The 21,332-nt window shown below is 43.3% G+C and overlaps 1 protein-coding gene across 2 annotated transcripts; it reads left to right on the forward strand.

Moving 5' to 3' along the window:
• The first annotated feature begins 354 nt into the window (after positions 1 to 354).
• Positions 355 to 13,548, forward strand: LOC123180852 (MOB kinase activator-like 1A). Of its 2 annotated transcripts, XM_044593015.1 has the most exons (8): positions 355 to 421; positions 552 to 599; positions 11,518 to 11,566; positions 12,157 to 12,265; positions 12,342 to 12,435; positions 12,543 to 12,676; positions 12,795 to 12,958; positions 13,239 to 13,548. In XM_044593015.1, the coding sequence occupies exons 2-8, from the start codon at positions 574 to 576 to the stop codon at positions 13,311 to 13,313; spliced, it is 651 nt and encodes a 216-aa protein (XP_044448950.1). In that variant the 5' UTR covers positions 355 to 421; positions 552 to 573; the 3' UTR covers positions 13,314 to 13,548. The 2 variants fall into 2 exon arrangements, with proteins under 2 accessions (XP_044448950.1, XP_044448949.1); XM_044593014.1 differs by lacking the exon at positions 355 to 421 and having other exon boundaries at positions 428 to 599.
• The last annotated feature ends 7,784 nt before the right edge of the window (positions 13,549 to 21,332 follow it).

The following is a 21,332-nucleotide window of genomic DNA, read 5'->3' on the forward strand; positions in this document are numbered from 1 at the left end:
GCAACATCAAAACTCCCATATTCTGAATATGTACCTTACAACTTGGATAGTGAAAATTTATTTTGAGGCCCAAAGGAGAGAAGGAGGCATCGACCATTCTGGTTGTAGGGGGAATAGAGGTTGACATCATTACAATAAAGACTGAGCACATACGATAGGTTCTAAACATGTGTGTGTGTGTGTGTGAGAGAGAGAGATCATGTTCTTTATCTTGTGAGATCCAAAGGAAAGAAGCGTATCAACCATGCATGCCAATATTAGCCTCTCATCCCTAAGACCCCGCCAAACTATTCTAAAATAACACAATGACATCACCACCACAACAAGAATTGACAAAAATAGAGAACAACAAAAGAAAAACTAAACTGGGGGAGCCAAAAGAGAGGAATAAGGGACAAAGGGAGATAAAATCTTCTCAACGGTAATCCTCTCTGTACTATGTTTCCAGCTTGTGTTCCCACATGATAGCAACGAAGATCGGTGACAACATCTTTGATTTCTCCACGCCATTTTCTCCCCCATCCCCACATCACAAGTTCCCCTATTTGTAGATCAATTGGGTGAAGGCAAACAATGAGTCTCTTCGGCTTGGGAAGCAAGTATGAATTATGTTTATGTTCTTCTTTGCCTTAAGTATTTGCATTTTTCATGGTTTTACATATCATCTTTTGCTCTGCAATTTATGTGTTTTTTCTCTAAGGTCAATTAGAGAAATAATACTAGCTGGTTGGTTAAGATTCAGACTTGTCGCACAACTTGGCCAACTATAGGGACATATGTACTATCCATAGAATACTATTGTTTCCAAGTTTGTTATACTCCGCATTTATACAAACAGATGAAAGCACGCACATTATTATACGAATTTCTTATAATATATTTCAACGATATATGGTAGTATACAACATGAGTACTTTGATTAAAAATATGAGAACGGAAATAAAAATGCATTTAACTAATTGTATTTGATCGTTGGGTAATTTTTTAATATATGTAGCATCATATACTGGAATGCATACTTGCTTATGGAGGTGGGTTTCTTCCATGCATGTGGTCGTATGTATGCATGTTAGAGAAATAAGTTAAGGGGATCACGTATTTAGTTATACTAGCGGGTGCCAAGCATGTTGCCATTGGAAGAGATAAAAATGTATAAATCAGTGCTTAATAATAACTAAAACTAATGGAAAATAATGAAAGGGTCTTCTCAGTTTTACACTTTAATGATAAAATCGACAAAGTATGTGACCAAATGATATATATATATATATAAGACATAGTTTTGAACAAAAATTAATGCGACACCATCTTTTAACAAAAATGTGAAGCATATCATATATAGTTTTTCTCCAAGCATCCAAAACATATACCACATAAAAATTACGGGCAAAACATTTAAATTTGGATTGAGATGCATGACTTGATTCCTCCAAAAAAAAGACATGCAGGACTTGATGAGGTGGCAATATTTGCATGGTAGATTAATACGAAAAATCTGAATGATGAATAAATGCATAACTTGTTAATTTCACCCAATTCCAACCAAATGACTAACAATATGACATCGAGGTATGCATGTGCAAAGAATAGGCAACATACTATAAGAGGATTTTTACGGTACCCTGGTACTCCATTTAGTGCGTTGGAGTACCATTAAAATCTGGCCATCCATCAGCAGGGGTAGTTCAGTCCTTGTATCTTTTTTTTGGGTAGAACTGGGCCTAATCTTCCCCATTGAAACACAGGTGAGTATAGATCTGTCGCCGCGGAAAAAGAATTGCGATCACTGCAAGTTAGGTGCGATTTAATTCCAGAATGAACGTGTGTATACATCACATGGCTACCAATGATGTGCAAACGGAGATTAGTATATCGTTGTGTGTTGGTTGCCGGTTAGCCGCCATAAGCCCGGAGAAGCCAGCCGGCGGGCGGCGGCGTTCCTGCAGGCTCACATAGCGCAGATCGGAGAGATGAACGTGCATGGCCCGGAGCCCATCCTGGCTGCGTCCGCTCAGTCCAGTCCACCGCGGTGGTAGCCTGAAGCCACTCCCCGGTCACCACAACTTGATCGTGATTTAAAAAATTAGGGTTCTTAGGACTTTTTTTTATAATTAGGGTTAGCCAAATCTGCTGCCCTCATGAGTAGCGTTACCAGGTAACAGCGTTATATTTATTTTCTATTTGGTTTAATCACATCATTAAGTGAAAATCTCTTGATTACGATTTTACCCTTGAAATGGAGGTACTCCCTACATTTCTAGAGATGGTACTCCTTAAGGCTGTCATGGAGTACGGGTCAAGATTAACCATTAGATGGGCACAAATGGACGGGTCATACTTATTCTGGGGTACCTTAAAATTGCTCTACTATAATGGTCTGCATTTTTGTGTATTGAGGTCCAAAAATGATCTACATATGACATGTATATGGCCCGTGTTTGACATTCTGATCCAACTTTCCCTTAATGTACTGATAAACTGAGGATGATTAGCCGAAATCGTACAAACCTCATGTAAAAATTTGTCCTATGTGTAGCATTCTTCTGATGAGGTGGCCCTTTTACCAAGCATGGTATCATATTTATGTGCTTTGTTTGCGTATTGAGAGAAATAAGATAGTGGGTACCACCTATTTAGTTAAAATAGATGATGTCTTACACGTGTCATCGTTATAGTCTTAGAAAAAAAATGCATAAATAGGTGTTTAAAAATAACTAACAATTGGCAAACAAACATCAGAGAGTTTTGGTTTACATTTTAAAACAATAAAACCTATGAAATATCCAAAAAATGATGTAAAGCAAAAAAAACTTTGAACTGAACTTACTGCAATATCACCATTTAGCAAGAAAACTGAAGCATATGCTCCAAGCATCAAACACATATGCCGCACAAAAATTACAAAAAGTTTTTAACTTCTGAGTGACATGCATGACTTGATTCCCCACGGAAAAGAAAGACATGTATGACTGATAGAGGCGAAGGTGTCCCGATGTTTCGATGAGATAACTATCATGTTCTGTGGGAGTTGACTTTGATGATCTATCTATGAACGTGTGAGACTTCGTGCCTTAGGATTCGCTAAACCAACTTTCGAGGATTATTGACCACGCCAGAGCACGATCAACCTTACCATGAGGGTCTATTTCCTGCGAGCAAACGAAGAACACGCAAGAAGCTGAGATTGCAATCTGGATATTGCGAATATAAGAGAAAGCTTTATTGACGAAAGTGGGGTTCTATGACGTCTTGGTCTAGTCATTGAACACAAAGGAAGTATGTGAGTAGGAGCAATGGCGAACTCTAATCTAAACAAAACCCAAAGTCTAATGATGCCTTAAGGTTTGTATATATGGAAGAATAGGGGGGATTTTGTGAACCCTTGGAGGAGGGGTCCGAAACCAACCCTAACTCTGTTTCCCCAAACATACGGACTCTAAAAACAACCTATACTGAAGTATTTTAAAATTACATGGGCCTTGGCCAATAATAAGGTGACGCAACACCTATAATAGCCTCTGGACGAAATTTATGAAGTAGTATCTTGTATATATCGTCCAAGTCTTCATGCAGTCATTATGGTGGCTTCAAAGTCTTGAAATCATCACTTGAAACTCTGTTCTTATTCCCCTTGCGCATGCCATCATCTCCATGCTCGTCCTTGCTCCAATGTTCATCCTTCTTGTCCAAGCCAGGCCCTTCAATTGTAAGCAAAACAAATGTCCAATTTAGGCAACATCTTATTCTCATGAACATTAGAATCGTTACCAAGAAATAAAGTACATGCTAATTAAATGGCGTGTGCGAGCTCTAGTAATTTGTCCAGTATATGTAGCTGCAGGGATCGTGGGTGTAACTGTAGTATTGTTGTCCTCGTCATCCTCCCCTTCTTGAATTGAGGTCGTCCTTGACGGAACCTCATATTCCTCACCCAAATAAGGCTTCAAATCTGCAATGTTAAAAATGGGACTGACCCAAAAATCTGCTAGCAGCTCAAGTTTATATGCATTATCATTTATTTTCTCTAACACCTTAAAAGGACCATGAACACGTGGCATTAGCTTATATTTGCGTAAATCAAGAAACCTATCCTTACGCAAATGTAACCCAACAAGATCGCCAGGTGCAAAGACAACATGTTTTCTACCCTTATCTCCAGCAAGTTTATATTTAGCATTCATATGCTAAATGTTTTCCTTAGTTAACTCGTGCATTTTTAAGATCAATTCAGCACGTTGTTTAACATCAAAATTAACTTCCCCGAAGATGGAAGCGATAACAAATCAATGGGTGCACAAGGTAGGAAACCATACAGAATTTCAAAAGGGCACCTTTTAGTAGTAGAATGCAGCGAGCGATTATAAGCAAATTCAATATGAGGCAAGCATTCTTCCCACATTTTCAAGTTATTCTTCAAAATATCCCTAAGCATAGTAGACAATGTTCTATTGACTACTATAGTTTGTCCATCAATTTGTGGGTGACCTGTTGTAATAAAAAGCAGTTTAGTCCCCAACTTAGCCCATAAACATCTCCAAAAGTGGCTAAGAAACTTAGTATCATGATTTGAAACAATAGTATTTGGCATACCATGCAAGCGAATAATTTCATGAAAGAACAAATCAGCAACATTAGCAGTAGCATCACTTTTATGACATGGTATAAAGTGTGCCATTTTGGAAAACCTATCCACGACAACAAATATGCTACCCCCCTTCTTTGTTCGAGGTAAACCTAAAACAAAGTCCATAGTTATATCCTCCCATGGAACACCAGGTATAAGCAAAGGCATATATAAACCATGAGGATTGAGTCATGACTTAGCTTTTTCACATGCAGTGGAGCAAGCAACAAAACGTTTCAACATCACATCTCATCTTTGGCCAAAAGAATTGTGTAGCAAGTACGTCCTCCTTCTTTTTCAAGCCACAGTGTCCTATTAATCCTCCTCCATGCGCCTCCCGCAACAACAAAAGAGGAATGGAGCTAGCTTGAATTCATAGCTTGTTAGAACGATACACAAATCCATCATTAATGATGAACTTCTTCCATGTTCTACCTTCTTTACAATTATGTAATACATCTTTAAATTCAGCATCATGCACATATTGATCTTTGATGGTCTCCAAACCAAATATTTTAAAGTCAAGTTGTGAAAGTATAGTATAACGACGAGACAGTGCATCAGCAATAACATTTTATTTACCCTTCTTGTATTTTATGACATAAGGGGAAGTCTCAATGAATTCAACCCATTTAGCATGTCTACGGTTTAGTTTTGCTTGACTTTTAATATGTTTCAATGATTCATGATCAGAAGTTATAAAAAATTCTTTGGGCCATAAATAATGTTGCCATGTTTCTAAAGTCCGAACAAGAGCATATAATTCTTTATCATAAGTAGAATAGTTCAGACTAGGCCCACTCAATTTTTCAGACAAGTATGCAACAGGTTTACCATCTTGTAATAGCACACCTCCTAATCCAATTCCACTAGCATCACAGCACAGAAGTCTTATTAAAAACAAGAAGTTGGAGTAAAGGAGCATGTGTCAACTATCTTTCAATAATGTGCATGCTTCTTCCTATGTGGTACCCCAAACAAAAGGCACATCCTTCTTTGTAAGCTCATCGAGAGGTGCAGCAATGGTGTTGAAATCCCTCACAAAACGCATATAGAAACCAGTGAGGCCAAGAAAACTCCTCACTTGTGTGACCGTTTTGGGTTGCGGCCAACTATCGATAGCTTCAATCTTGGCTTTATCAACCTCAATTCCCTGCAGAGTAACAACATAGCAAATAAAAGATACTCGATCTGTGCAAAAGGTGCACTTCCCAAGGTTACCAAACAAATGTTCATCACGGAGAACAAGAAAGACAACACATAAATATTCTAAATGTTCCTCCAAAGATCTGCTATAAATCAGTATATCTTGAAAGTAAACAACCACAAATCATCCAATAAAATCACGTAAAACTTTGTTCATTAATCTCGTGAAAGTACTAGGTGCATTAGGTAACCCAAAAGGCATGACTAACCACTCATATAATCCAAACTTAGTTCTAAATGTTGTTTTCCATTCATCTACCAATTTCATACGAATTTGATGGTATCCACTAAACAAATCAACTTTGGAGAAAATAGTAGAGCCACTCAATTCATCAAGCATATCATCTAGCCTAGGAATAGGATGACGATAACCAACAGTAATATTATTAATGCCTCTACAATCAACACATGTATGCGGTGTACCATCCTTATTCGGCATTAGTATAATAGGAACAACACAAGGACTAAGGGATTCACGTAGATAACCTTTATCAAGCAGCTCCTATACTTGATGCATAATCTCCTTCATCTCCCCTGGATTGTTACGGTATGGTGCACGGTTGGGCAATGATGCACCAGGTATTAAGTCAATTTGATGCTCAATCCCTCGAATAGGTGGTAATCCTAGTGGCACGTCTTGTGGAAAGACATCAGTGAACTCCTACAAAATGTAAGTGACAGTAGGAGGCAGAGAGGCACCTCCTCGAATGCAAATAATGCTTCTTTGGACACAAAAGCATAGCAGACAGATTTGTTGAAATTTATATCATCAATATCGGATTCGGTGGCAAGTAAACATCCAATTTTCAATTTAATTTCAGAAGCAACATGAGATGATGGTTTGTTATTAGGCTTCATTTGGTGCTCAAATTCTTTTGCCACAATCTGATTTTCACTCTCTATTGATATCATCTTTCAAAATGTGTTCAGGACTCATAAGAAGCAAAGCAATATGTTTATCCTTATGAACAAGAGTATACTGATTATTTCTACTATGGATTACATAATTTTATTGAATTGGCATGGTCTACCAAGTAATAAGGAACATGCTTGCATGGGTACCGCATCATAATCAACATAATCAGCATATGTAGCGATACTAAAATGCACACGAACAGTATGTGTTACCTTAACCTAGCCACTGTTGTTGAACCATTGGATGTAGTAAGGATGCGAATGTTGTCTTGTGGTGAGGGACAACTTCTCCACCATCTCCATGCTAGCCAAGTTTTGGCAGCTCCCTCCATCTATGATTACAAGAACAGAACGTTCCTTCACAACTCCCTTTGTATGGAACAAATTGTGCCTCTGATTTTGCTCAGCTTGTGTGACTTGCACACTTAAAACACATTGAGCAACTAAACTTTCAAACCTGTCAGCGTCTTCACCAGCCATGTATTGCATCTCTTGTTCATAATCATGTCCACCCTGCTCTTCGCTAGCAATAAGAGCCAAAGTCCCCTCATCATAGTCACTAGCGGACTCATACCCACCATCCTCAGTAACAATCATCACACGCGGAGATGGAAATTTGCTCGCATAGTGACCTCCGCCCTTGCAACGGTGGCATATAACCTCATGTGTTTGCCCTCTTGATGCCATGGATTAAGAAGAGCTACGTGTAGGACTAGAAGGTGTGCTCTTGGAGGATGGTGGTGGTGGTGCCTATTTTCTTGTATCTCGGCGAGACTTGGCGGGTGAAGTAGGCGGTGCTACAGCAGGACATGTGGAAGTAGAAGATGTATGTGACGCCCATGATGAAGATCGTCCTACAAAAAAATTAGTTCGCTCCAATGCATGTCGATCCTGCACTTCACGTTCAGCTTTGCAAGCAAGATGGAATAAACGAGTGATACTATTATAGTCCTTATACTCTAAAATGGTCTGAATCTCTCTATTTAATCCACCCATAAAACCTGCAAGCATAGCTTCATTATCCTCAACAATACCACATCTAATCATGCTAGTTTGCAATGCCTAATAATATTCCTCTACATAATTATTTCCTTGTCTTAAACACTGCAATTTTTGGAATAATTCACACTGATAATATGGTGGAACCCAGCGCGTGCGCATAGCACTTTTCAAAGCAGCCCAGGTAGCAGGGATATTATCATGATATAATCTACAATGTTCAGACCATCACACACAAGGAAAACTAGTGAATGCACAAACAGCAGCAGCAACACGTCTCTCAGGATATTGTAAGCATGTAAAACATTGTTTAGTTTCTAACTCCCAAGTAAGATATATATCAGGAACATATCTAGCCTAAAATGGAGGAATATTCAATTTTAGTTTAGGAAGATGGTCATGAACTCGTACCTAAGGTGGTGGTGGAGCCCTACCATTGCGATTATTTGCATGTGGACGACCTGGTAGTGGTGCTGGTGGTTGCATGTAGTTCTGATTTTGATCAACCACATCCTCGCAATCGCCCATGTAATCGTCCTCCTCGGTAGTAGCAGGAGACACAAAAGCATCAACTGTAGGTGCAGCGGCACCAGAAGTTTGACAAGGCTCAAGGGGAACATGCATTTTCTCGTCCCACTTGATTTGGAAGGCGACATTGTTGTTGTTTTTGTTGTTGTTGCAGAGGTGTGATAGGTGCAGCCGGTGGTGGCTGTGGAAGATGCGTGAGTAGTTCGTTAAACTTGTTATCGAGCTTTGTTTCGCACGTCCTCTCAGTGCCAGCTATCTTATCCATGGCCTCTTCCAAACTGGTTAGCACGTCTTGCACCTCACCACTCATAATTTGCTGAAATTTATCATGTAGCTCCTTGTTTGTCATGTTCTCCTAGTCAGTCTCGTCGGCTTGTGATCCCCCCATGGTTAGAAGCAACAGAAACACACAAGAATATGTCCTATAGACTACTAAGAGGATGTGGAGTTGTGGAAAGTCACAAATCCATCAAGAGAATCACAAATTCTAACCTGTTCTTACCAAGCATCAGGTGGTGATCCACAACTTTTGTGGTAAAAAACTCCTCAAAGCTTGGACAGAGCGATTACCAGGTGGTGTGAATGCATGATGAGATGTATGTGGAGCTGGGAAGGCTTATAATATGGTAGCAAATAGGGTCAGCAATAATCAGTTTGGAGATGCAAAATTGAATAAACGCTCAATGACATTACTATGCTGGTCCTAGGCTAGCCGTGCTAGAGACGCGAGCCTAGAACAATAAGAAAATCACGGCACTGAATGGAAACAAGGGAAAAGCACACTCTGAAAACATTCTCTCTTTTTTTGGCGCTCTATTTTTTGCGCTCTTTTCTTTTCAGAAAATCACTATAATGGCTAGTGTATCAAAACTCTTCCCAAGTCGAAATAACAGGATAGGCACAAAAAAATTGACCATTTTTTTTGGAAATCAGGGCAACGACGGCCAAAAAGTGCGACAAAAAATCACTATGATGGCGAGTGTCTCAATACACTCCCCAGGGCCTAAATACAGGATAGGCCAAAAATTGAACCGCCGAACTTTAGGCCTAAAAACTGTCCGGGGGTCTCAAGACTTTTTTTGGAATCGCCCCTGTTCTACGGATGGAGAAAGATTGATGAAACCCTAAACCTACTCAGACAAGGCAACACGAATCTAGAAATAGATGGATCTCGGACCAAACCTAATATGGAAAGAACTCGGATTGGTGGCGAAAATGCGGTCGTATATGAGGACTCACATTGGTGGACAGGCGGTTGTATATGTGGATCGGATGGGTGGTGCTATTTGGCGGTGGTATATATCGAGTTAGATTGGTGGTGGTATATGGCAGCGGCGATGTATATGGTGGGGTGGTGGTATATGGCAGCGATGAAGGTGGTGCACCGGTGGCGCAACAACTTGTCAGCAGAACTCGAAACTCTAAAGGACTAAATGCTAAGACCAACAACTTGACACGATGATGCAACCGCAAATTCAACAAAGCAAAACACTGAAAGATTATGCAATGGCTCGGACTGGTTCGGATATGATGAACTAACCCTAATTTTTTGGCTTTTTCATGGACTCAGGGTATGAAGAATAGATGCAATCTAGACTATGAAAAATTGGTAAAATCTTATTGAGTAACCTGGAAATATGATACCACTTGATAGAGGAAGGTGTCCTAATGTTTTGATGAGATAGCTAACATTTTCTATGGGAGTCGACTTTGACGATCTGACTACGAACGTACGAGAAGTCGTGCCTTAGCAATCGCCAAACCAACTTCCAAGGGTTATTGACCACGCTAGAGCATGATCAACCTGACCATGAGAGTCTATTTCCTTCGAAAAACAAAGAACAAGCAAGAAACTGAGATTGCAATCTTGATATTGCGAATATAAGAGGAAAGCTTTATTGATTAAAGTTGGGTTCTGTGACGTCTTTGTCTGGTCATTGAAAACAAACGAAGTACGCGAGTTGCAGCAATGGTGAACTTTAATCTAAAAAAACCCAAAGTATAAATGATGCCCTAAGGGCTGTATATATGGAGGAATAGGGGGGAATTTCGTCACCCATTGGAAGAGGGGTCTGAAACCAACCCAAAGTCTGTTTCCCCACACATACATACTCTAAAAGTAGCCTATACTAAAGTATTTCAAAATTACATGGGCCTGGCCAAATAATAAGGTGATGCAACACCTATAATATTCTCTGGAGGAAATTTATGAAGTAGCATCTAATATATTTTGTCCAAGCCTTCATGCACTCATTATGGTGGCTTCAAAGTCCTGAAATCATCACTTGAAATTTGGTTCTTGTTCCCCTTGCGCATGCCATCATCTCCATGCTTGTTCTTACTCCAATGTTCATCCTTCTTGTCCAAGCTAGTCCCTTCATTTGTAAGAAAAACAAATGTTTCCAATTTAGGCAGCATCATTTTCTCATTAATATTAGAATCATTACCTAGAAACGAAAGTACCTGATAATTTAATTGGCATGCACGAGGTCTAGTAATTGGTCCAGTATATGTAGCTGCATGGGATCGTGGGTGTAACTGTAGTATTGATGTCCTCGTCAATGACTTTATTAGGTGGCATTTTCTGTGTTCTTACATTAATCCAAACAAATCCACTTATGAGTGCATGGAGGATTTGCTGATGTCGCAATTTTCAGTCAGACAACCAAAAATAATTAAGATGATGTAGAAGCATTCATGTGTACAAAATAGAATAATGCGAGATAAATATTTAGATTGATAATATTTAGGAGTCAATGGAGGATATTGACTTGGGAACCAATGAGGTTTTAGAAACTACTATCATTATTGTCTATATTTTTTAGTACACAGAGAGGCTAACTTCAAGGATCCAACTCTCCATGTGAAGCATTTGCTCGTGCATGTAGAAAACGTGTTTTCAAATGTCAAAGAATATGAAATTTTAGAAATGCACATATTCATGTCCGAATGTTATATGAAATCTTTTTAGGGATGCAATTTTTTAGCGGGTATGCCGAATAATTTGGCCATGTGAAAAAGTTGAGTTCCACGAACATTAATAGACCACCAATTATTTTCATTTTATTGCTAATGGAACACAATTTGTTTTACATGAAAATTATCAAGCACACCTTTAAAAATTATCAATGTTTATTTGAATTTATTGTTAATCGCATGCTAGAATAATTTGTGGATTGTTCATCACCACTCTATGGTTATTTCTTTATCTAACTTTTTATTTTGAGTTCGGTTGATGGCAATAGGAACCAAAGGACATTTAGGCCCAAGAAGAATGCACCATCTGGTAATAAGGTAGTGGTATTCTCCATTACTACAAATATTTTTTAATTTCATAATTGCATAATTCCATCGTGTGGCCATAAGAGAAAACAAAGGATTCAACAACTCAAAATATTATTTTGAAATTGGATTACTTTGTCAAAAATTATAATTATACTAGGATTATACATGAGAATACGATGTGAAAATAACCAAAACATCATTCAACTAGCTTAACATTATTTCTTTCAATTGAGTTTGAGGCTACGCATTCATAGTTTGGTGTTTTGCTGCCTCTATGCTTCAATCTAAGCTCTTTAGAGTTGCCTCTATACAGTACAAATGTCGCCTCTTATCGTGGAGACTGCTTCTATCTACTAAATTGATGAGCTGACCCACATTTCATATTATTTTCTTACTAATTCCCTATGATAATGCCTTATTCACCAAAAAATTACATATTTTACTTGTTATGGGTAGATCTTAGAGGCTTGGATTTAGAGCTTTCACATTGCATGGTTTTGTATAAGTAGATGGAGGGTCCTAGCTTTAGGGCCAGGGTTGCCTCTAAGCATTGCTGATGCTTAGGCATATCCCATCTTTTGCATTATTTGGCTATGCAGGGCGTACAGTTGAAGAAACACATTGATGCGACATTAGGAAATGGTAATTTGAGAGATGTTGTACGGTTGCCTCCTGGAGAGGATCTCAATGAATGGTTGGCTGTTAATAGTAAGTTTTTTATTGCAACATGTTCGTAAGAAAACTAAGTTTTCCATATTACTAAAAATCATCTTCTTTTTCACAGCTGTTGATTTCTTCAATCAGGTGAACATACTGTACGGCACACTGATGGAGTTCTGCACGCCTTACACATGCCCAACGATGACAGCTGGATCGAAGTAAGATGCTAGCCTTCTTGGGAACATTCATTTATATATCATTTTAGATCTATCTGTTGATTTATTATACAAGGGTAACTTTGATTAGAGAAAAATATGCATTTCAGGTTTGAGTATAGATGGGCCGACGGAGTGCAGATCAAGAAACCTATCGAGGTTTCGGCACCAAAATACGTGGAGTATTTGATGGACTGGATTGAGATCCAACTTGATGATGAGTCCATATTCCCTCAAAAACTTGGTAGTTACAACTTATAACATACTGCCTAGTTTAGAACCGACATTAACCATGTTAATTTTGTGTTAGGACTTAGGAGGGGTGCATTTTATCAATCGAGTGAATTGAACTATTTGTGCAGGAACACCTTTCCCACAAAATTTTCGAGATGTTGTGAAGACAATATTCAAGCGCCTTTTCCGTGTTTATGCTCATATTTACCACACTCATTTTCAGAAAATTGTGAGCCTGAAGGAAGAAGCCCATCTTAACACATGCTTCAAGCATTTTACATTGTTCACCTGCGTAAGTTGCATCCTGATCTATGTACTAGCCTATTCTACATGACCATATTGGAACACACCATCTTATGATGCATTTTGTTCAATATTTGTTTTTGACCCTTTTTCTAACATCTGGATTTTTGAATTATACGTAGATGTAAACGTATCCCTGTTAGATCTAGTTAGTTGTGATTGGACCGATTCCATGTGATAGAGAATGTTCAACACATGATTTTTTTCCGCCAATGATAAATTAATGAGTTACTTGTTAATGCTAGTTCCTAATTTTGTTCCTTCTGTAGGAGTTCAAATTGATCGACAAGGCTGAACTTGCACCACTTATTGATCTTATTGAATCAATCGTGACTGTTTGCTAAGATGTCAACAAGGAGAGTGGAACATTTTCCCTAGTTTATTTGGGCATTTTCTAGGGTACAATGAGTTGTGCATGAGAGTGAGACTGAGGCAAAAATTGCCAAAGAAAACATATTTTGCATTTATTGTTTTTGTCATTTACATGAGTTTGAGTAACATTGCTGTACTTACATATGAACCCCTGGTCCAACCAGTTAGAGGACACATTATCTACTGTGTTTGTGGAACAATATTATTCCTTTTTAACTATGGACTTATGTAACATAATTAGAGATAATAACGAATTTCTTGACACAAAAGTAAAAAATCATAGATGAATGTAAACGGGAGTAAAAGAAGTGTTTCCTTTTATACCAGAATATTGTATTTTATCTCAAGTACTCCCTCTATCCCGGTTTATTAGGCCCTTCTTATTTTGGGCTAAAGTTTGACTTAAAAATTTAACTAAAAAATGTAAACTGATGTCACAAAAATTATCTTGTCGGAATGCTCTTTCAAATACAAATCCAACAGTATAATTTTTTATAGCATATACTTTATATTTTATTAGTCTATAGATGGCCGAAGTCTGGCCCAAAATACGAAGGGGCCTAATAAACCCAGACGGAGCTAGTAGTAGCTTCCACTTATCAAAGATATTTGTTGTAGTCTTTTTATTAAGGGGTCCAAAGTTGTCATTAGAAACCACGGCCACCTATAGGACCAAGGGCCCCTTGCTGGTTCGGCAGGGGGACGTCGCGTTGCACAAAGAGCAGAAGAACATGCGGCAGCGCGACAGCGATCACACAGGCAGTTTTACCCATGTTCGGGCCGCCGTGAGTTGTAAAACCCTACTCCTGCTTTGGTGGATTGATGGTGGAAGAACAGTGGTTGAGTGTAGTACACTTGCCTGGCAGGGGCGGCAGTGGCTACGCGCGTATGGGTGTGTGTGTTGTCCAACCTTCTAACCCTTTCTACGATTGCCACGGGCCTCCTTTTATAGATTAAGGGGTCACCACAATGGCAAAACAGTCACTATGGACTGATAAGATAGCAAACAGTGCTATCATACCTAACTCTGCAGGCTGACAGGGCGCATTAAATGCGCCGCTCAACATCACATCATTGCTTGCCCGGCAAGCCTAGCCGGGCTCGTCTTGCCAGCTTCACGTCTGCTCGCTTGACACATCGCAGGACGGGTGTCATCTGTAGGAATTTCCCGTAGAGAAAGGTCGCCATTTGACAAATGGCTACCACTTAGTCACTTTGCGGCTTGACAACGCACTGATTGACGACGTGGATCATGGCGGAGTGGTTGGGTGAGGTGTTTTTGCCTCCGTGAGCCCCGGCAAGCTCTGTTGGGGTGTCTTGGACGTCTTCTTCCAGTGGTGACCCCGTCCTTGTCGAGCTCGCTTGCCCGGCAAGGGAGGCTTTTCTCCTAGTGGTATCTTGTTTTCTCTGTCTTGATCTTGGTCCTCTTGATCTACATGTTGGTCCTTTGAAGCTCTTGGTCTCTTATACTCTGGCATAGCCTGGTGCTATAATCTTGCTCCCGTGCCTGTGCATAGTCTGGGCAATAGACCCGGGGTTTGTTGCACCGACAGAATCCCCCGGGCCTGCCCTGATCGCACTTCCGAGCATCCTCGGGATAGGCCCTAATAAGTGCACAGGTAGGGGCGCTGAAGAGGCTGGCCTCTTGAGGTCATCTTTGCTTCTTCACTAGCCCTGATTCTAGGCCTGTTTTTGGTTTCCCCGCGCATCGTGTAGAGCCAATGGTGGTGGGGCCACCCTTGTAATAGCCCGTGAATGACTTCAACGCACGGGGTAGAAACTGCCAATTCACTCTTCCCATCACGCCCTTATCCTCATCCACGTATGCAGCATGCATCGCGCGGGGTAGGTAACGGAGGTGCATGGCGCCGGAGAGCGTCAAGGCAAGGGCCCGGACTTCTTGATTTGGCGGAGGAGGACAGAGGTTGCTCGTTGATGGAGCGGCCCCCTCCTCGGCCCGCCTATAAAAGGAGGGGCAAACGAGGAGCTGAGCCATCTATCTTCGCGTCCCTTCTCCCCTGTCTTCTACCTCTTGCTGGCCATGCTGAAGAGAAGGGCCCGGGGCTAGCCCCCAGGCCTTAGTCTAGAACTTCTCTTAGATCTGAAGATGATATCCGAGCAGCACGGTGGTAGCACCGGGGGTGGCGACTCCGGTGCGCTCGTCGCCTGGTCGCCCGTAGCCTTGATTCTAGTGGGAGGGGATGTGAATGACACCATGTCGAGGCCCGCAGTAGGCACGGGGCGTGGTAGTCGGTCGCTCCCCATTCTTCATCCCTTCACGGTGCTGAGGAGGAGCCTCGGAAAGTGTTCGTCGCTGACGAAGGTGAATCTGATCTCCCACAGGCATCATCCTCTCGCCGTGCAAGAGGGCTTCTTGCTCGCATACACGTCTTCGAAACATGCAGTGCTTTCCGACAACAAGGCCGTTGGGGATGACCATGCTCTCTGTGTGGCAAACCAGAGAGCATGGCGCCCGGCGCGGCTGTTGTGCTGAGGTCTTCGGGTGGTAGTGATGCGGACGGCGGTGGAAACCCACGACGCGTCAAGAACGAGGACGACCATTCCAACGAGTCATGTTTGCCGGTGACTCCATGTCTCCATCTGGTCCTCCTGCAGTGTCACCATCCGCGCCTGCCCTCCGGTTTCTTCCTCCTTGTCGGGGAGCAGCGCCACCCTGATACTAGGGAGGCGCCAAATCCCAGCTGGGTCCGCCACCGGCCTCTTCGACCTCTTCCTGTAGGAGATGGACAGGGGCAAAGGCATCACATGGCACTTATCTTTTTTCAATCTTAAATCTGCAGGCATTTGCCAAATTTTAATTCAAATAATGTAATCTCTCAAGTCCATGTTTGTGTTCTGTAATGTTTGCACATGTATGATCAGCATATTAACGAAAAAGATGAACCTTGCCGGGAACCTGTGCACGTATATGTCCATGCAGAGGTGAAATGCCTATTTGTTTTAAACAAACGAGTTTTCCTCGGCAGGCTATCCTGCTGGTACCCTTTTGATTTTGTTGCCGGGGGCCGAAGCCTTTCGGGCAAAAAATAAAAGGACCAGCCCCCGCCAACTCTTTTCCATCAAAGGCCACTACGACCACCCTGGCCGAAGCAACGTTCAAGCCAGGGTGGGAGCACCTAAGTTTGGAAGAGCGGCAAGGTTTTCTTTATGCACAAGTTTCAGCCTACAGAACACTTATGGACAAGAGATAGGACTTACCTGTTTGGCTTGCCGGGGATCGCAGTATCGGGCTATCTCGTCAACTCCTTGTCGAAGCCAAGTTCACGGCAGGAATCTGCAGCTTCATGAAGATGAGATGAATACAGGATGCTATCCTAATCTATATGCATATGCAAATGCTCATGAAATGCTTATGCAATGATCTTGGGATGCTTATGCATGCATGCAACTTGGTCGGGGGGCCCCCAACGCTTCGTTTATTTTTCTCTTGCTCAGGGTCATCGCCCTGGCTTTCGACAAGGGGTTACATGCAACTAAGGCAAGGCATGTACAAAATGGTGGCTGCCGGGCAGGGCCCGACAGCCGCGCCTTACGGGTAGAATTTGCGGAGATGCTCAATATTCCATGAGTTTTGCAATTTAATGCTATCTCCGATCTCCAGACGGACTGCGCCGGGTCTGGTGACTCGTACTACCCAGTAAGGACCGTCCCACTTTGGCGACAACTTGTTTGTACCCTTGGCAGACTGAACGCGCCTAAGGACAAGGTCGCCTTCCTCAAAACACCGGGCATGAACCCTGCGGTTATGATAACGACGCAGGGCTTGCTGATAGCGTGCAGCACGCGTAGCAGCCCGGAGACGGTTCTCCTCGAGTAGGACAGTGTCGTCACCCCGGTGCTGATCTTGTGCTACTTCATCGTAGGCAAACACTCGAGGCGACCCATAAATGAGTTCTGTGGGGATAACTGCTTCTGCCCCATAGACTAGGGAGAAGGGAGTCTGCCCGGTACCTCGATTTCGTGTCGTTCTGAGCGACCAGAGAAGTACCGACAGCTCATCGATCCACCGCCTACCGTGCTTCTGTAGCGTATCAAAGGTTCTTGTCTTGAGTCCTCGTAGCACTTCAGCGTTCACACTCTCAGCTTGCCCATTGCTTCTAGGATGTGCAACAGAGGCAAATGAGATCTTGCATCCGAGGGCATGAACATATTGCATGAAGGCGCGGCTCGTGAACTGGGTGCCGTTGTCGGTAATGATCCTTGCAGGGACTCCAAAGCGGCACACCAATTCTTTCAAGACCTTGATAGCTGACTGAGCAGTCACCTTTCTCACGGCAATCACTTCCGGCCACTTTGTAAACTTGTCGATAGCAACGAACAAGAATTCAAAGCCCGCGGTTGCTCAGGGGAATGGGCCCAGGATATCGAGCCCCCAGACCTAAAATGGCCATGATAAAGGGATTGTCTGAAGAGCTTGGGCAGGCAGGTGGATATTCTTGGAATAGAATTGGCAGGCTTCATATTTGGTGACTAGCTCAACCACATCTTGGAGGGCTGTGGGCCATAGAATCCTTGCCGGAATGCTTTCCCAACTAATGCCCTTGATTCAATGTGAGAACCGCACATGCCTTTGTGTATTTCAGCCAGCAGTTCCTTTCGTTCTTCCCGGCAGATGCACTTCAATTTCACACCATTGGGCCTTCTTCTGTATAGAGTGTCATCGACAAACTGATACATACTGGCCCTCTGGGCTACTCTTTCAGCTTCATCTTGGTCGCCGGTAAGTTCTCCAGTTTGGAGGAAGTGGACTATGTGCCTTGCCGAAGTTGGAGCCTGAGGCTCGGCAACGAGGACTAGCGGCACCTCCTCTACTGCGGGGGTACATTCTACATTCACCGGGACCATGGGCCAGGCTGGAGGGTGCTGTCCGGCAGGTGGCGAGGAGTTGTTTCCGGCAGGGTCTCTGCCAGGAGTGGACGGCTCTACCGGGAGAGGCTTACCGGAGTCCAACTTTCTCCTTTTCTGGGCCATTGTTGCTGAGGATACGGAGGGTTGAGTAAGATGGAGAACAAAAGTCCCTGGTTCTGCAGGAAGCTTCTGCACAGCACACTTTGACAGATGATCAGCTATGCTATTTTCCGCACAGGGTACGTGCTCTGTTTGCAATCCGTCAAAGTGTTCCTCCAATCCTCTCACTTCCTCAACGTATGCCTCCATCAATGGGCTTTGATAATCCCTATTGACTTGTTTCACCACAAGCTGTGAATCTCCTCGAATGATCAGCTTCTTAATTCCCAATTCTGCAGCAATCCTGAGCCCGGCAAGGAGCCCTTCATACTCTGCTCTATTGTTGGTTGCCTCTTCCCGGGGAAAATGCATCTAGATGACGTACTTCAAGTGCTCCCCGGAGGGGGCGACAAGAAGCACGCCAGCTCCTGCACCTTGTAGGGTAAAGGCACCATCGAAATACATAATCCATTCTTGGGGCGATTTCTTGCCGGGGATAACTGTCTCTGGTACTTCCTCATCAGGGGTTGGCGTCCATTCTGCAAAAACCTCTGCCAATGGCCTGCTCTGGATAGTTGACGTGCTCTCAAACTTCAAACCAAAACTGGATTACTCCAAAGCCCACTCCACTATTCTGTCGGTAGCCCCAGGATTTTGGAGTGTCCTTTGCAATGGGAAACGAGTGACAACCGTAATCTCGTGGGCTTGGAAGTAGTGGCGCAGTTTCCTTGAGGCCATGATGAGACCAAAGATCAACTTCTGCAAACCAGAGTACCTTTATCTAGCCCCGTGTAATAAGGAGCTAACGAAGTACACTGGGCGCTGCACCACTTTCTTCCTTGCCGTGTCCTTGGGGTTGCTCTCGCTGTCGTGCTCATTGTTGTCTTGATCCTTTTCTGGCTCTGCCGGTCCTTGCTCACTCTCTGCCTCATCCACTTGCCGCTGTGCCACCAAGGCTGCACTAACCACTTGGTTGGTTGCCACTAAGTATAGCAGCAACGACTCTTGTGGCTTGGGGGCAACCAAGGTAGACACAGAGGACAAGTAGGTCTTCAACTCTTGCAAAGCTGCATCTGCTTCCGAAGTCCACTTCATGGGCCTTGCCTTCTTCAAAATTTTGAAGAACAGCAGGCCGCGCTCAGCAGACTTGGAAATGAATCTTCTTAGCGCGGCAACGCATCCTGTCAGACGCCTTACATCCTTGATTGTCCTAGGCACCTGGATCTGCTCAATAGCTTTAATCTTGTCAGGGTTGGCTTTGATCCCCCGATGGGACACAAAGAACCCGAGCAGCTTGCCGGAGGCAATGCCAAACACACACTTCTCTGGGTTGAGTTTCAAGTTTATCTTGTCCAGATTAGCAAATGTCTCCTCCAAATCTTGAATAAGAGTGGCTCTATCCTTGGTCTTGACCACAATATCATCCATATAAGCTTCAATGTTTATGTGCAGCTGTGGCTCGAAACCAACCTGGATTGCCCTTGCATAAGTGGACCCGACACTCTTTAACCCAAATGGCATGCGGATAAAACAGTATGTACCACATGGAGTGATGAACGATGTCTTCTCTTCGTCTTCCTTAGACATGAAGATTTGGTGAAACCCAGAATATGCATCCAGTAAGGAGAGAAAATCGCAGCCTGAAGTGGAATCTACAATCTGATCGATGCGCGGCAAGGGAAACGGGTCCTTCGGGCAAGCTTTGTTGAGATCTGTGAAATCTATGCAAAGCCTCCACTTCCCGTTACTCTTTCGGACTACCACTGGATTTGCCAACCATGTGGGATGTAGCACTCCCCTGACCAAAACCGGCTGCTTCAAGCTTCTTGATCTCTTCCGTAATGAACTGCTGCCTCTCCAAGGCCTACTTCCAAACTTTCTGCTTGACAGGTCGGGCGTGTGGGCAGACATCAAGGTGGTGCTCGATTAACTCCCTAGGAACACCGAGGATATCTGATGATTGCTAGGAAAACACATCGATATTCGCCCATAGGAAGGCAACGGGCGCGCTTTCCTATTTGTCATCGAGGGTGGCGTTGATAGAGAAAGTACCATCAACACCAGCAAGCCTTGCTGGGACCTTCTTCACTTGGGGTGCAGTGACCTTGGATCTCTTGCTGTTGGAGCTCTCCAGCAAGTTATCGACAGGCGCAGCACACTCCGAAGAGGTACGCTTCCCGGATTCCTTGCCAGTGTCCTTGCTACCCTTCTTCTTTCCTCTGTCCTCCTTGGCGGGAACTACTGCTGCCGCTGCCTCTGCCGCGACTGCGTCCCGGTACATCTTGTCCATGCAAATGATAGCATCCTTCTCGTCTGATGGGATGGTAATGACTCCCACATGCCCAGGCATCTTCAAGGTGTTGTAGGCATAGTGGGATGCCGCCATGAATTTAGCTAGGGCTGGGCGTCCAAGAATCCGATTGTACGGCAGGGGGAGGTCGACCACATCAAACACAATCTTCTCAGTCCGGTAGTTCAACTCTCCCCCAAACGTCACTGGCAACGTGTTCTTTCCCTTAGGATGACTCCTAGCGGGATTAACTCCTTGAAACGTGTCGGTGGCCTTCAACTCATCTTCTGCTATCTGAAGTTTGCTGATGACTGCCGGGGAAATCAGATTCAACCCGGCCCCGCTATCCACCAATATTTTTGTGACCTTGAGGTTGCGAATTGTTGGAGAGACCAACAATGGCAAGCATCATACCGCTGTGGTGCGGTTAGGATGATCCTCTTCGTCAAAGATGATGGGCGTGCGTGACCATTTCAGCGGCTTCGGGGCCTGTGGCGCTGGTTCCACGACATTGACTTCTCGTGCCCACCGTTTGAGCTGGCGGTGAGAGGTGTGCAAAGATGCACCGCCGTCAATACACAGGGCATCAGTGGCCTTCTGAAACTCCTGCTCACTGGTTTCCTCTTCATCCCCTCCATCACTCTCATCATCACATGTTTCCTTCTCTCGACCCCTGGTGGGTTTTCCTTGGTTCCGGAAGGGTTTGCCGGGGCGATTTACTTCACAACCTCGG

The sequence above is a fragment of the Triticum aestivum genome, chromosome 1D (assembly GCF_018294505.1).
Source record: "Triticum aestivum cultivar Chinese Spring chromosome 1D, IWGSC CS RefSeq v2.1, whole genome shotgun sequence".
NCBI lineage: Eukaryota > Viridiplantae > Streptophyta > Magnoliopsida > Poales > Poaceae > Triticum > Triticum aestivum.